Source organism: Carcharhinus amblyrhynchos, unplaced genomic scaffold, assembly GCF_965287045.1.
Source record: "Carcharhinus amblyrhynchos unplaced genomic scaffold, sCarAmb.v2.hapA chromosome_577, whole genome shotgun sequence".
Lineage (NCBI taxonomy): Eukaryota > Metazoa > Chordata > Chondrichthyes > Carcharhiniformes > Carcharhinidae > Carcharhinus > Carcharhinus amblyrhynchos.
In genome coordinates this window covers 48084-65097 of record NW_027650317.1, presented here as the reverse complement: position 1 = coordinate 65097, position 17014 = coordinate 48084, and the positions used below count along the sequence as shown (strand labels likewise).

The 17014-nt window shown below is 46.2% G+C and overlaps 1 protein-coding gene and 1 pseudogene across 2 annotated transcripts in view; one reads left to right on the top strand and one right to left on the bottom strand.

Annotated features, from left to right (window-relative positions):
• The window catches only part of wdr45b (WD repeat domain 45B), a 60408-nt gene extending 45383 nt beyond the window's left edge, over positions 1-15025 (bottom strand). For both annotated transcript variants that reach the window (XM_080184140.1, XM_080184141.1), the window contains exon 1: positions 14912-15025. In XM_080184140.1, coding sequence (XP_080040266.1) covers positions 14912-14978 — 67 coding nt within the window. In that variant the 5' untranslated portion in view covers positions 14979-15025. The remainder of the gene's footprint in view (positions 1-14911) is intronic.
• Positions 15026-16523: 1498 nt separating this feature from the next.
• Positions 16524-16691, top strand: LOC145339633 (U2 spliceosomal RNA; annotated as a pseudogene).
• The last annotated feature ends 323 nt before the right edge of the window (positions 16692-17014 follow it).

Sequence of the window (17014 nt, the reverse complement as noted above, 5' to 3'; positions counted from 1 at the left end):
TATAATTTTATTTCCAACCAGAGAAAATATATATAGTGTATTAATGCTACTGAATCGCTTCGAATTAACTTTTATTTATAAAGCACCTTTAACATAGCAAAGTTTCTCGAGGCCTTTCAAAAGAGGGTAAACAAACTAATGAGCCACATCATGAAACATCAGAACAGGTGACAAAACGTTTAGTCAAAGATAGGTTTAAAAGGAGTGTCTTCAAGGAGAAAGGTGGAAAGGAGAAAGGTGGAAAGGTTCAAGGAAGAAATTTCAGAGCCTCTAACCCAAGCAACAAAAAAAAGATACAGCTGCCTACAGGGGAGCAGTGAAAATTTAGGATCTGCAACAGTCCAGAATTGGACGAGCACAGCCATTTAGGAGGGTTGTAAAGGTGCAGGGTGTTCCAGAGACAGGGAGGGGCAAGGCAATGAAGAGATGTGAAAACACAAATTTCCCATGGAAAACCTACACTAAAGAAACATTAGTCAAAATATGCATTGGTGAGCATAGCAGAGGACTGGGCTGCACAGTGAACAGATCAGACCATTGTGCTTCTCATTCCTCCATCGACAAATACTTTACAATTCCGACTGAAAAATTTACAAGTTAGTAAATTTTTTTAAAATATAAGAACACAGAAACTTCTAAAAAATACTGGATAACGCAGTAATTAGTTATCAATTGTTCTCAGTTACTGCATGTCAGAACCTTTGCAGGGAGTGATTGGTCATAAATCCCTGGCATTTTCCAACTACAGTAAACTCTTGCAAGTAATGTATTTGTTTCTCTGGTTGTGATACTCAGTTACCAATCTGTCACCTCTGACAGACTCACGCAAGTGGCCTACACGGGAGAACCTCCCCAGATACTGAATATTGTTGCTCACTGGAACAGTGATTCAAAGATTCCTTTGGATGGGTTGCCCGTTCTCTTTCCACACTTGCAATCCTTTTACAGGGCTGCTTATGTGATTAGAATTATTAGAATAATTTCGTTTAACTTTGATTTCCTCAGACTGCACGCTGTTCAAGTTGGTAAAATGGTACTCGCTCTCTCAAGAAACAATAGATCTCATATAAAAGTTTATTTGTTGTAAATTGCATGCATCAATATCCTCTGTGCTGAGTCTTAGTTTTAGGACTTACCATCTGTAAAAGTTTTAGATTGACCACTCAAAAGGAAATAAACCACTGTTGCACTGTTAAAAAATTCTACATTTCCATCATGTTGCCTCTATTTCCACCTCCTTCTTGCTTTCCTGACCCTCATCTTTAACTTAAAACCCATTTATAGATGCCAACAGTCAGTTATAATTGTCAAGTGCAGTTTAATTTTAAAATGACAAATTGATTGGTAATTTATTGTAAAATGTTCAAAGTTGAACAATGTAGATTTATTTTGGAGACATGGCATGGATGATAATTGCAGCAATTTAAGCAGATAAATCATCTGCATGATTCTCGGCAACGGATAAATCGCTTTCTTTGCGAACAATAAATAAATAGGTTTCCCTAATTAATGCAATGCTGCACTTCCACAAACGACTGCTTCAATCAGTAATAGGTTTTAGTATTTTTTAAATAAATGCAGTGTGAGAAAGTGTCCTTGAATTGCACTGTTATGAGGTCACGTAGAGCACTATTTTTTGTCCGTGACATTGGTTTGTGAACAGGGAATAAAATCAGCAAACTGATGATCTAAATACAATTCTTTTAAAATTAGTTTCAGTAAGCCCATCTGAGAGCTGGTGCAAATTAAGGTAAAGCAGTGAGTGGCATAACTCACTGTTGCTTCTTAGAACCTTCACACGTAAAACAGTTTTTTTTTGTATGCATCACAACATATGACAATGGTACAAGTCTTTAGCAAAGTCAAGTTGTTGCTCCGCCCATTGTTGGAAGCAAGTAATAGTAAAATGAACAGTCAAGTAGGTTTTACATTTCAAGTAGGGTTCAACTGTGCAGCAAAAAAAAACTGGTTCACAACTGACGAATTTTTTAAGGAGACACTTCAACTACCTGTGAGCTGCTTTCTGTACAGCTACTGACATCATTAATGGTAAAAAAAATTGGCATGCATTGCAAGTGCAAGTGGAAATTGAATCAATTATGTCAATCCAAAATCTGTCAGAACGTTGTTACTGGTGTATTAATTCCTGTTGCTACAAAACACAATATTTCTGAACTGTTGTTTAGAAACAGCTCCACAACCTTTTTTTGTATGCATCTCACATAAAACATGGCACTGAGAATCGGAACATTCAAACAGCATTGCTCATTTGTGATACTACTGGAATGTGGCAATGACAATGCTGAGATGGAGCAGTCTGCAAGCAACTTAAAAATGATATTTTGCATACAAATATGTTCCTATTATAAAAGAATAAGTTAGCTGAATTAACAATAAACTAAAAAACATGGTGGAGCCTTAAAGACAAACAGGTGATCACAAGAAATTTCTGTACAAAAGATTACAATGGATACCTTCAGGGAGTGCAGACTATAAACTATGTTTGCAAATCTAAGATCCAAACAGCACTTTTAAAGGAAGTTCTCTTCCTGATGCTCAGTTCGAATTGGTGTCATGCCATTTCCTTTGAAACAGCAAATGGGACATCAACTTGATTTGAAACCAGCTGTCTTATATTACTTGGGTTTAATCATTCAATATAGGGAGATGGCAATATAGAGGTATTGTCACTGAACTATGGACTGTAATCCAGTAGGTCCAAGCTAATGTGGTGTGGGTGCAGTTTCAAATCCAAACACAAAGCTGGTGGAAGTTAGATTCAATGAACAGATCAAGGTGGTCTCAACAATGACCATGAGAACTATCAATTGTAAAAACCAAACTGGTTCATTAATGTTCTTTAGGTAAGGAAATGTCGTCTTTACCTGGTCTAGCCTAACATCAGACCCACAGCAATGCCACTGACCCTCAAATATCCTCTGAGATAGCTGAGCAAACCACTCTGCTCAATTCTTGATGGGCAACAATGGTCTCAGTTGTATCTAACTGCTTAAAAGCCTAGAAGGAATGAAACTGGATAGACCACCTGGCATCAAGCGTCAAAGGGAAATTCAACTCCACAGACCCTGAAAGTTATTCTTACTAACATCTGGTGGCTTGTGCCAGATTTGGGAGAGCAAATCTCAGATTTGTCAAGCTCACAGAATCATACCGTGTAGATAATACCCCAGACTTCATCATCATTATTCCTAGGTATGTCCTGTCCCACTGGCAGGACAGATCAAACAGAAGGGGTGGCACAGTGGTAGACATAGAGTCATAGAGGTTTACAACATGGAAACAGCCCTGTCAGCTCAACTCGTCTATGCCGCTTTTTTCAACCCATAAGCTAGTTCCAATTGCCCACATTTGGCCCATATCCCTCTATACCCATCTTATCCATGTAACTGTCTAAATGCTTTTCAGAAGATAAGATTGTGCTTGCCTTGACCACTACCCCTGGTAGCATCTTCCAGACACTCACCATCCTCTCAAAACAACTGCCCCTCTGGATACTTTTGTAAGTCTCCCCTCTCACCTTAAACCTACGCCCTCTAGTTTTAGATTCCCCTACCTTTGGGAAAAGGTATTGCTTTTCTAGTTGATCTATACCCCTCATTATTTCATTGACTTCGATAAGGTCATATCTTAGCCTTCTATGCTCTAGAGGAAAAAGTCCCAATCTATCCAGCCTCTCCTTACAACTTGTACAACTTCAAGACATCCCAACTCCTGTATTCAATGTTCTGACCAACGAAACCAAGCATGCTGAATGCCTTCTTCACCACATACAAGGAGCTAAGAATTTGTACCCCTAGACTTCTTTGCTCTGTAACTCTCCCCAGTGCTCTACCATTAACTGAGTAAGTCCTGCCCTGGTTCAATCTACCAAATGTATCACCTCGCATTTATCTAAATTAAACTCCATCTACCATTCATCAGCCCAGTAGCCCAATTGATCAAAATCCTGATGCAATCCAAGATAACCATCTTCATTGTCCACAGTGCCACCAATCTTGATGTCAGCTGCAAATTTACTGATCGTGCCTCTTATACTCTCGTCCAAATCATTAATATAAAATGACAAATAACAGTGGACACAGCACAGACCCCTGAGGCACATTGCTGGCCACAGGCCTCCAGTTTGAAAAACAACCCTCTACAACACCCTCTGGCTTTTGTTATCAACCAATTTATTTGATAGTAAACTCACAAGCTTTCAGGGTTTGTCCCTTCGTCAGGTGAATGGAGAGTTCTGGCCTCAGGCAGCATATCAAATATCAGAACTCTCCATTCGCCTAACAAAGGGACAAACCCCGAAAGCTTGAGTTTACTATCAAATAAATTGTTTGGACTTAAACCTGGTGTTGTCAGACTTCTTACTGTGTTTACCTCAGTCCAACGCTGGCTAAGAGTAGTGGGCGAGAAGAGGATTGGGAGAAGTTTAAATATCAAAGAATGACGAAGTTGATAAAGAAAGGAAAGATAAACTATGAATCTAGGCTAGCGCTAAATATAAAAAAGGATAGTAAGAATTTTTATAAAATATGAAAAGGAGAAGGCTGGCTAGGGTGAATGTTGGATCCTTAGAGGATGAGATTTAATGGTGGGAGATGAGGAAATGGCTAAGGCCTCGAATAACTTTTTTGCTTCGGTCTTCACGGAGGAGGACGCAAACAGTTTGCCGGGTGTAAACGATGGAAAGATGGTAGGAATGGAGGGCCTGAATGAGGTCATTGTAACTAGAGAGGCAGACTAGGGGGACTGATGGTGGACAAGTCCCCAGGACTGGATGGAATGCATCCAAGGGTTCTGAAGGAAATGGCAGAGGTGATAGTGGATGCCTTGGTGATTATTTTCAAACGTCGCTGGATTCTGGGGAAGTGCCGGAAGATTGGGAAACGGCTAATGTTACGCCGCTGTTTAAAAAGGGTAGCAGGCAAAAGGCAGGGAATTATAGGCCGGTTAGTTTAACATCTGTTGTAGGAAAAATGCTTGAATCCGTAATCAAAGAGAAAATAGCGAGGCATCTTGAGAAGAATTGTTTGATAGAGCAGACGCAGCACGGTTTCGTTAAGGGGAAGTCGTGTCTGAAGAATTTATTGGAATTCTATGAGGATGTGTCTAGTGCGGTGGATAGAGGGGAACCAGTGGATGTGGTGTTTCTCAATTTTCAGAAGGCGTTTGATAAGGTGCCGCACAAAAGGTTGTTACAGAAGGTTAGGGGGCATGGAGTTGGGGGTAGAGTGTTAGCATGGATAGGGGATTGGCTGTCAAATAGGAGGCAGAGAGTGGGTGTCAATGGGTGCTATTCGGATTGGCGGTTGGTGACTAGTGGAGTGCCCCAGGGGTCGGTGCTGGGGCCTCAGCTATTTACCATTTATATAGATGATCTGGAGGAGGGAGCCGAGTGTAAGGTGTTGAAATTTGCTGATGACACAAAAGATAAGTGGAACAGCAAATTGTGCTGAGGGTGTAGAAAGTCTGCAGAGGGACCTAGATAGGCTGAGCGAGTGGGCGAGGACCTGGCAGATGGAATACAATATTGGCAAGTGTGAGGTTATCCACTTTGGTAGGAATAATGGTAGGAAGGACTACTACTTACAGGGCGAAAAGCTGCAGCATGCTACGGTGCAGAGGGACCTGGGGGTCCTTGTGCATGAGTCGCAAAGACCCAGCCTACAGGTGCAGCAGGTGGTCAGGAAGACAAATGGGATGCTGGCCTTCACAGCGAGGGGGATTGAATATAAAAGTAGGGAGCTCTTGCTGCAACTGTGCAGGGCACTGGTGAGGCCGCAGCTGGAGTACTTTGTGCAGTTTTGGTCGCCGCACTTGCGCAAGGATATTTTGGCCTTGGAGGGAGTGCAGAGGAGGTTCACTAGGCTGATACCGGAGTTGAGCTATGAGGAGAGGCTGAATAGACTGGGCTTGTACTCGTTAGAGTTTAGAAGGATAAGGGGAGATCTCATTGAGACGTATAAAATGATGAAAGGGATGGATAGAGTAGAGGTGGAGAGATTCTTCCCGCTCAGAAAGGGCAGCAGGACTAGAGGGCACAGCCTCAAGATAAGGGGTGGTGGGGGAAGCAGTTTAGAACAGAGTTGAGGAGAAACTTCTTCACTCAAAGGGTGGTGAATCTCTGGAATTCTCTGCCCGTTGAAGTGGTGGAGGCTACCTCGCTAAATATATTTAAGACGCGGTTAGATAGGTTTTTGGTAGGCAAGGGGATTAAGGGTTATGGGGAGAAAGTGGGAAAGTGGAACTGAGCCACTTCAGATCAGCCATGATCTTACTGAATGGCAGGGCAGGCTCGAAGGACTAGATGGCCTACTCCTGCTCCTATTTCTTATGTTCTAACGTTCTTATCTCCACATTCTGTCATCAAGCCAATTTTGTGTCCATGTAGATATGTCACCTTGGATCCTGTGAGATTTAACTTTATTCAACAACCTACCATGCGCCCTTGCTAAAATCCACGTAGACATCAACTGCACCGCCCTCATCTACCTTCTTGGTTACCCCTTCAAAAAAAAACCAACTCAAATTTGAGAGACATGATTTTCCACTCACAAAGCCATGCTTACTGTCCCCAATCAGTCCTTGCATCTCGACATGTCTGAAGATCCTGTGTCTCAAAATATCTTCCAACAACAGACGTGAGGCTCAGTGGCTTGTAGTTCCCAGGCTTTTCCCTACAGCCCTTTTTAAACAAAGGCACAACATTTGCCACCTTCCAATCTTCAGGCAACTCACCTGCGACTATCGATGATTCAAATATGTCTGCTTAGAAGACCCACAATTTCCTCCCTAGCCTCACACAATGTCCTGGGATATACTTCATCAGGTCCCCGGTATTTATCTACCTTGATGTGTTTTAAGACTTCCAGCATCTCCTCCTCTGTAATGTGTAAACTCCTCAAGACTTCATTATTTATTTCCCCAGGTTCCCTATCACCCATGCTTTTCTCAACAGTAAATACTGATGAGAAATATTTTATTTAGGATCTCACCCATCCCTTGTGGATCTGCAAACAGATGACCTTCTTGATCCTTAAGAAGCCCTACACTCTAGTTACTCTTTTGGCCTGTGTAAGTTCTTTGCGTTCTCTTTTGCCTTATCTGCCAATACAATCTTGTGTCCCTTTTTGTCCTCCTAATTTCTCTCAACTCTACTCCTATACCCTCTACACTCCAAGGGATTTGCTTGATGCCAGCTGTTTATGCATGTCATGTGCCTGCTTCTTGACCAGCACCTCAGTATCCCAAGTCATCCAGGGTTCCCTATTTCTACCAGCCTTGCCCTTTACTAAGAGCAATGTGTTTACCCTGAACCCTGGTTAACACACTTTTGAAAGCCTCCCACTTACCAGATGTCCCTTGGAGTCCGTAAGAAGGCAATTAACTGTTGAAAGTTCCTGCCTGATATCAAAATTGGCCTTGGCCCAATTTAGAATTTTAACTTTTGGGCCAGATCTATCAATCATAATATAATTTTGGTCACTGGTCCCAAAGTGATCCCTCACTAGCACTTCTGTCACCTTTCCTTTCTTATACAGTAAAAAGTCTCACAACACCAGGTTAAAGTCCAACAGGTTTATTTGGCAGTATAAGCTTTCAGAGTCTCACTCCATCAGGTGAGGACTTGAGTTCACAAACAGGGCATATATAGACAAACTCAATTTATGAGATGATTGAAATGCAAGTCTTTCCAGGTAATTGAGTCTTAAAGGTACAGACAATGCGAGTGGAGAGAGGGCCATTATCTTGTAAGTTGAGTTTGTGTCTGCATATGCCCTGTTTGTGAACACAAGTCCTCTCTTAGTTGATGAAGAAGGAGCAGAGCTCCAAAAACTTGAGCTGCCAAATAAACCTGCTGGACTTCAACTTGGTGTTGAGAGACTCCTTACTGTCCTTACCCCAGTCCAATGCCAGCATCTCCATATCATGTCTTTCTTACAGTCAGAAGGGAGCTGTCCTGAGTCCTCAACGTCGACTCTGTACCTGAAGAAGTCTCATGCATTAGGTCAAACATGGGCAAGGAACCACCTCCTGATTGCCACATACTGTCATCCCTCAGCTGATGAATCAGCACTCCAAGTGGTGGAAGCAAAGTGTGGTAAGGGTGAACAATGTACTCTGGGTTGAGGCACTTCAATGTTCAAGAGTGGCTCAGATATACCAGTACAGGCCAAACTGGCCAAGTCCAAAAGAACATAGTTGCCAAACTAGGTCTGCAGCAAGTGGTAAGGGAACAACATATTTGACCTCATCCTCGCCGACCTGCTTACTGCAGATGCATTTGTGCGCGACAGTATCAGTAGATGTGACCAGAGTCTTTGTGGACAGGTAATCTAGTCTGCACATTTATGATAACCTCAAATATATTGTGTGGCACTACCACCAAGCTTAATAGGGTTGGCTGTGAACTGATCAAGATTTGGGAAACCATCAAGCACAGCCATAATTTAGATTTGTACTCAACTGCATTTCTCCATTGGTTGGAATAATACCTAGCACAAAGGAAGATGGTTGTGGAAGGTCAATCATCTCAGTTCCAGGACATTACTGCAGGAGTTCCTCAGGGACTGCCCTCAGCCCACCAACTTCAGCTGATTCATCAATGACATTCCTTCAATAAAGGACAAACGTGGTATGTTCGCTATTGGTTTCACAATGGTCACCATCATTCAAGACTCCTCAAATACTGAAGCAGACCATGTTCAAACACAGCAAGACCTGGATAATATCCAGGCTTGGGTAAACAAGGGACAAGTGCCAGACATTGTCAATATGCAATAAGAGAGAATCAAACCATCATCTACTGAAATTCAATGGCGTTACCATCACCGAATCCCCCATTATCAACATCCTGGGGTTAACACTGACCAGAAACTGAACTGCACTTGCCACCTGGCTATAAGCACAGGTCAGAGGTTTGGAATCCTGAGGCCAATAATTCACCTCCTGCCTCTCCAAAACCTGTCCACAATCTACAATACACAAGTCAGGAATCTAATGGAACACTCTCCACTTGCCTATATGGATGCAGCTCTAACACTACAAGAAGCTGGTCACCAGCCTGGACAAAGGATTTGTATCCCATCCACTCTCTCCACCACCAATGCACAGTGGCAGCAGTTTATATTATCTACAAGATGGTACAGAAACTCACCAAGTCTCTTTAGGCAGCACCTTCCAAACCCATGACCTAGAGGACAACAGCAGCAGACACATGGGAACCTTAAAGTACTCTCCAAGCCACTAATGGCACGATGGCACAGTGGTTAGCACTGCTGACTCAACACCAGGGGCCCAGCTGAATTCCAGTTTTGGGTGACAGTGTGGAGTTCGCACATTCATCCCATGCCTATGTGGGTTTTCTTTGGGTGCTCCAGTTTCTTCCCACAGTCCAAAGATGTGCAGGTTAGGTGCATTTGTCCTTAGTGTCCCAAGATTTGTAGGTAAGGAGGATTAGTGTGGTAAATACAGGGATAGGTCCATGGTAAGATTCTCTAGTGGCAAGTCAGTGTGGACTCAATGGGTTGAATGGCATCTTACTGCACTGTAGAGATTCTAACTTGGAAATATATTGCCATTCCTTCACCGTCACTGGTTTAAAATCCTGGAATTCCCTTTCAACACTGGGTATTCCTACAGCATGTGGACTGCAGCAGTTCAAGGCAGCACCTCATCACCACCTTCTCAAGGGCAATTATGGATAGGCAATAAATGCTCATCTTGCCAGCGACATTCACATCCCATGAATGAATATTTTAAAATTGCTGCCTTCTATACACAGCATAAAACACTAAAGAAAAAAGCTAAACTACTGTGATAAAAGGTTACAAGGCTGACCAGTGAATTTGCATTCCAACTAAGAGGCCACACAGCAGTTAAAGAAAAATCAGAGCTATGATTATTACAGTCCCTTTTCAAACCTCAGAATATGCCAAGGTTCCTACAAGTGTAGTCACTGTTGTAAACGTAGGAGGGAAAGGTAAACAGATTTTCAAACAACTTGTATTTATATTGCACATTGAAAAAAAATCGAAGATACTGCACAGAAGCCTAATCTAATAAAAAGCAACAGTGAACTAAAGGAAATATTTATGCCAAGTTCTGCTACAACTGGCTGGTAATATGTGGGAAGCCTAGGGTCACTCACACTGGTAAAAGCACTGACTGAATTAGAACAGAGTCATTATACATGGTCAAAAAATTTAATTTCTGTGGCTCAGCTGTTCAGTCGCTAATATGGATATTCCAAATAATACACGGTCAGCTGGTTCTGCAAGTACTGCATGAGTTTTAATTATTTTTCCAACTGCAAAAATGGTTCATGTTTACTACTGTTCTTATTTACTTATATTTGTAATTCTACAATCCAAATAATGACGAACAGGGGTGGAGGATGGGGGTGAAAGAGTTGATGGAAATATTTGACAGGAGTGTGTTTTTTTTTAGAAAGAAAAACACAGGAACAGGCCCTTCAGCCCACCAAGCCTGCGCCTCACTGATTTTAAACATTACGCATTTGATTTTCTCAGTTTTATAAAGGCACTTCCAATCCTTACTTATCGATCATAAACTTTACTTTCAGCATTTCCGGAATTGTAACAAGCCATCTCTGGCCACACAACCTCTGGAGAAACCTAACTGACCATCAAGATGTTAAGTACTTCTTGCTGAGCACAGAAGACAAACATTGCATTCATAGAGGGATGGTATTCACACAAGGAAGGTACTAGATATCACATTGCTTTTTAAAGCCACATCCATCAAAATGCTGGGAATGGGGGGCAAAGTCAGCACGATAACCAGCTGTCATGTATTTTGGGGAACTGTTCCTCATTTTGACTGCTGTTCCCTGTCCCTTAAGGAACACATTTTGACCATTTGTTCCAGGATAGCCTGTGGGAGGCTGACCCTAGGAGTCTCCAGGCAGTATCTGACTGATTCTAGTTGGACTATAGATCAGTGAATTGGTCAGCTAAGATGATATTTCTTACGCACGGTCATAAAATTAAGACCAAGGGTAGACCATTTGGCAGCTTGACACAACTGTGACTTCAACTCCACTTTCCTGACAGCTGCTCATAACCCTCATTTGTAGATCAAAAACCCGTCAAGCTCAGCGTTGAATATAAAAATGTATTTATTAGTGTCACAAGTAGGCTGACATTAACACTGCAATGAAGTTATTGTGAAAATCCCCTCATCATAAGAACATAATAGGAGCAGGAGTAGGCCATCTAGCCCCTTGAGCCTGCCCCCCCCATTCAATAAGATCATGGCTGATCTGTCGTGGCTCAGTTCCACATTCCCGCCCTCTCCCCATAATCCTTAATCCCCTCGCTTATCAAAAACCCATCAACCCGTGCCTTAAAAATATTTAGCGAGGCAGCCTCCACCACTTCAACGGACAGAGAATTCCAGAGATTCGCCACCCTTTGAGTGAAGAAGTTCCTCCTCAACTCCGTTCTAAACCGCCCCCCCTTTATCTTGAGGCTGTGCCCCCTAGTCCTACTGTCCTTTGAGCAGGAAGAGTCTCTCCACCTCTATCCTATCCATCCCATTCATCATCTTATACGTCTCAATGAGATCTCCCCTCATTCTTCTAAACTGTAACAAGTACAAGCCTAGTTTATTCAGCCTCTCCTCAGCTCAACCCCCTCAACTCCGGAATCAGCCTAGTAAACCTCCTCTGCACTCCCTCCAAGGCCAAAATATCCTTGCGTAAGTGCGGCGACCAAAACTGCACACCGTACTCCAGCTGCGGCCTCACCAATGCCCTATACAGCTGCAGCAAGACCTCCCTACTTTTATATTCAATCCCCCTCGCTATGAAGGCCAGCATCCCATTAGCGTTCCTGACCACCTGCAGGCTGGGTTTTTGCGACTCATGCACAAGGACCCCGAGGCACACACCGGTGCCTGTTCAGGTACACCGAGGGAAAATTTAACATGGCCAATGCACCTAAACTGCATGTCTTTTTTCGGGTTTTGGGAGGAAATCAGAGCACTTGGAAGAAACCCACGCAGACACAGGGAGAAGATGCAGACTCCACAGAGACCGTGAACCAAGCCAAGAATCAAACCATGGTACCTGGCGCCACGAGGCAGTAGCGCTAACCACTGCGCTACCATGCATATTCAATGACCAAGTATCCAATGTTTTTGGAGGCAGAGAATTCCAACGGCTTTCTTGTAAGAAATTCTTCATTGCCAGATAGATAAGTCGCAAGTTCCAGTTGATTTTAGAACCGTTGCCACCCTTCATGTTGAAGCTCTGTTCACCCCACTCAAGCTTACCACACACCAGGGTGACCAATTCATTGGAAATAAAATGAGGGATACTTCAACCATGGGACCAGATTGTTGGCAGTGCTGATTACCACAAGAGTAGGGTGTGGCAGTTGTTTAATTCAACAGTAACTAAATTAATCTTATTGAATCGCAACATCATTATCTTTCTGCTGGCCAACTCATGAACTTGGATCACTCAAGCACACCTGAGAGACTCCCAGAGTCAGTTTTCCCCCAAAACAAGGGACACGGAACAGTCAAAGGTAGGGAAAACCCTTAAAAACAGGACAGTATGCCACAGAATCCCTACAGTCAGAAGGAGGCCATTAGGCCTATTGAATCTGCGCCAACCACATCCCACCCAAGCTCTATTCCCGTAACCCAATCTCTTTACGCTGCTAATCCCCTGATTCTGGGGTCAATTTAGCATGGCCAATCAACCTAATCCACATATCTTTGGACTGTGGGAGAAAACCAGAGCGCACAGACTTAGGGAGAACATGCAAACTCCCACAAACAGTGACCCGAGGCCAGAATTGAAGCCAGGTCCCAGTGCTAAGGTCCCTTAGCAGCAGTGCTAAGCACTGTGCCACCCTGCCAAACACCAATGCTTCCTCATGGTCAGCAGCACCCTGAGAAAGTAGTGTGTGTGTTGGACATGGGCCTTAGTCACACCTGCTGTTGGGAGACAGGATAGAGTCACTGGATAAGTCACCTCCCCTTCGCACAACAGGAGCCTTGGGGGTCTTGGACAGAGCCGAGCATTTGTTCTCTGCTCCCACGCAACCCACACATCAACCCCCAACTGCCGACTCAACCCACAGACACACTACCACAACCCTCACTCTCTTTCCCCACCCGCCCAACGACACGACCCTCACTCTCTTTCCCCACCCGCCCAACGACACGACCCTCACTCTCTTCCCCACCCGCCCAACGACACGACCCTCACTCTCTTCCCCCCCCGCCCACCGACACGACCCTCACTCTCTTCCCCCCCCGCCCACCGACACGACCCTCACTCTCTTCCCCCCCCGCCCACCGACACGACCCTCACTCTCTTCCCCCCCCGCCCACCGACACGACCCTCACTCTCTTCCCCCCCCGCCCACCGACACGACCCTCACTCTCTTCCCCCCCCGCCCACCGACACGACCCTCACTCTCTTCCCCCCCCGCCCACCGACACGACCCTCACTCTCTTCCCCCCCCGCCCACCGACACGACCCTCACTCTCTTCTCCCCCCCCCCACCGACACGACCCTCACTCTCTTCCCCCCCCCCCACCGACACGACCCTCACTCTCTTCCCCCCCCCCCACCGACACGACCCTCACTCTCTTCCCCCCCCGCCCACCGACACGACCCTCACTCTCTTCCCCCCCCGCCCACCGACACGACCCTCACTCTCTTCCCCCCCGCCCACCGACACGACCCTCACTCTCTTCCCCCCCCGCCCACCGACACGACCCTCACTCTCTTCTCCCCCCCCCCCACCGACACGACCCTCACTCTCTTCCCCCCCCCCCACCGACACGACCCTCACTCTCTTCCCCCCCCCCCACCGACACGACCCTCACTCTCTTCCCCCCCCGCCCACCGACACGACCCTCACTCTCTTCCCCCCCCCCACCGACACGACCCTCACTCTCTTCCCCCCCCCCCCACCGACACGACCCTCACTCTCTTCCCCCCCCCCCCACCGACACGACCCTCACTCTCTTCCCCCCCCCCCACCGACACGACCCTCACTCTCTTCCCCCCCCCCACCGACACGACCCTCACTCTCTTCCCCCCCCCCCACCGACACGACCCTCACTCTCTTCCCCCCCCCCCACCGACACGACCCTCACTCTCTTCCCCCCCCCCCCACCGACACGACCCTCACTCTCTTCCCCCCCCCCCACCGACACGACCCTCACTCTCTTCCCCCCCCCCCACCGACACGACCCTCACTCTCTTCCCCCCCCCCCCACCGACACGACCCTCACTCTCTTCCCCCCCCCCCACCGACACGACCCTCACTCTCTTCCCCCCCCCCCCACCGACACGACCCTCACTCTCTTCCCCCCCCCCCCACCGACACGACCCTCACTCTCTTCCCCCCCCCCACCGACACGACCCTCACTCTCTTCCCCCCCCCCACCGACACGACCCTCACTCTCTTCCCCCCCCCCCACCGACACGACCCTCACTCTCTTCCCCCCCCCCCCACCGACACGACCCTCACTCTCTTCCCCCCCCCCCACCGACACGACCCTCACTCTCTTCCCCCCCCCCCCCACCGACACGACCCTCACTCTCTTCCCCCCCCCTCACCGACACGACCCTCACTCTCTTCCCCCCCCCCCACCGACACGACCCTCACTCTCTTCCCCCCCAAAACGACACGACCCTCACTCTCTTTCCCCCCCCCCCACCGACACGACCCTCACTCTCTTTTCTCCCCCCCCCACAACAACACACAAACAAACAACCCTCACTCCCTCCGCCCCAACAACACTCCCCCTAACAAAACAATAACATAAACATCCTCGCCCCAACTCCAACAAGAGCCGCCAGGGCACTGGGCCTCGGCCTGCCCGCGGTCCGGGGCCGGGCACTCACCGTGATCCTGGTTGAAGCCGGCGTACAGCAGGCCGTTGCCGTGCGGATTGGCCGGCAGCAGATCCATCGCCCTCCCCGCCTCTCCCTCCCTCCGAGCGAGCGACCGACCGCTCACTTCCGGCGCCAGCCACTCATCCAGGACAACAAGCCGCACACCGAAACACCAGGCCTCCAGGACACCGAATGGAGCACCGAGCTACTCGCTCTCTTTAAAGGACGCTCTCACTCACTGGGGACTGCAGCTCGGAACTCACACTCATCTGATTTCAAAGGTGTAGCCCGATTGGATTTGGTTCAACCGAATGGTTAAAGTTTACTTGTTATTGTCACAAGGAAGGCTGACATTTACACTGCAATGTAGTTACTGTGAAAATCCCCTAGTCGCCCCACTCTGGCGCCTGTTCGGGTACACTGAGGGAGAATTTAGCATGGCCAATACACCTAACCAGCATGTTTTTCAAAAAGTTGGAGACAACCAGAGCACCGAGAGGAAATCCACACTGAGACAGAGAGAACGTGCAGACTCCGCACAGACAGTAACCCAAGATGGGAATTGAATCTGGGTCCCTGATGCTGTGAGGCAGTGGTACTAACCACTGTGGCATTTCGATCGCACAGATAGATTGAAACTGGGATTGTTTTGCAAAAGGAAGAGAAGGTTGAGAGTGAATAAGTTAGAGATAATGAAAATTATGAGGGGCCCGGTCAGAAGAGATGGGGAAAAACTGTTCTCACAGATGGAAGAATTGAGAATGGGAGGGCACAGATTCATACAGTTGAATTCATATAGTTGAATTCATGCGGTCTTTAATTATGCTGACTGCTTTTTCTGAGGCAGTGGGAAGTGCAGACAGAATAAATGGATAGAGGCTGGTTTGTGTGTTGGACTGGGTTTCATTCATACACCTTTATAGTTTTTTGCAGTCTTGGACAGAGCAGGAGGCATACCAATCTGTGATACATCTGGAAAGAATGCTTTGTATGACGCATCTGTACGGTTGGTGAGAGTCATAGCAGACATGCTGAATTTCCTTAGCCTCTTAGCGAAGAAATGTGCATTTAGCACATTTACTGAGGAGTTAGTCAGTGATCAAATAGTCTGTGGGGTCCACAGCAATCTTATCTGTAAGCAGCTGTTGCAAGAAGAAAGCTTTAACGCTCCACATAGCCATTAGCATCTGTATGTTTAACAGAAATCAGAAAAATGCAGCAGTGAGTCTAGTCGGGAAACAGAAGTTTTTGCAATACGGGACTCGCCCTGCCCCAACTGCGATTGGCGCCACCCTCAAAACAAAATAGCATGTTTTGCAAATGGCAATAAATGTGGCAAGTGGAATAATTTCACAAAATGTGGCAAATCGAAACCACAGCACTCTTCGTCTTCCACCAGCCAATTGCAGTCGGTCAGTCCTCCAAGGGTCGGAGCATAAGAAAGGTGAATGAACTGAAGCTCCGCCAAATTAGCGAAATCACTGAGGCACAACACTCAACTATGAGAGTGTCAACAGTGTCACAGAAAAGGGTGAGATCTTCACCACCCTCAACATGATTTGCAACCACGCAAGACTAGAGATAAAGATCGACACTGGAGCAAAGTGTAACATATTGCCCAATCGCTTCTCGGCCTTTTGGCTAAGATTAAGTGTAGTATCGACATGCTGTACTTGGTTGAAGTCATTAGGTTACATTTTAGCTTCATTTGAAGCAATTTTTAAAAGCGGCATCTCAGCCTTTTGGCTAAGATGCAAATGAGATCAAGTCTTGGAGGAGGAGTTATACTTACACTAATCAGTTTGGATCATGTAGATCAAGCCCAAGACAGGAGGTGAGAGCCCTGTCTTGTCAGCTTGGATCGGGAATGTCTCAACTTGTTGGGACTCTGAATTGGATTTGATTTGATTGGATTGAATTGGAATGAAGGATAAAAAAAAATTGCCCAGCTGAATGCTACGGGAACTAGACCCATATGCAGCACTGGACCCCAGAACCCAGATGAACCTATTGGCTTATGATGAGCAAGCCATCTGTACTCTCCAATGCACATCAGGCAGTTTCAATGTTCATATAGTTGACCAGAATATAAAGCCACTGCTAGGCCTCCAT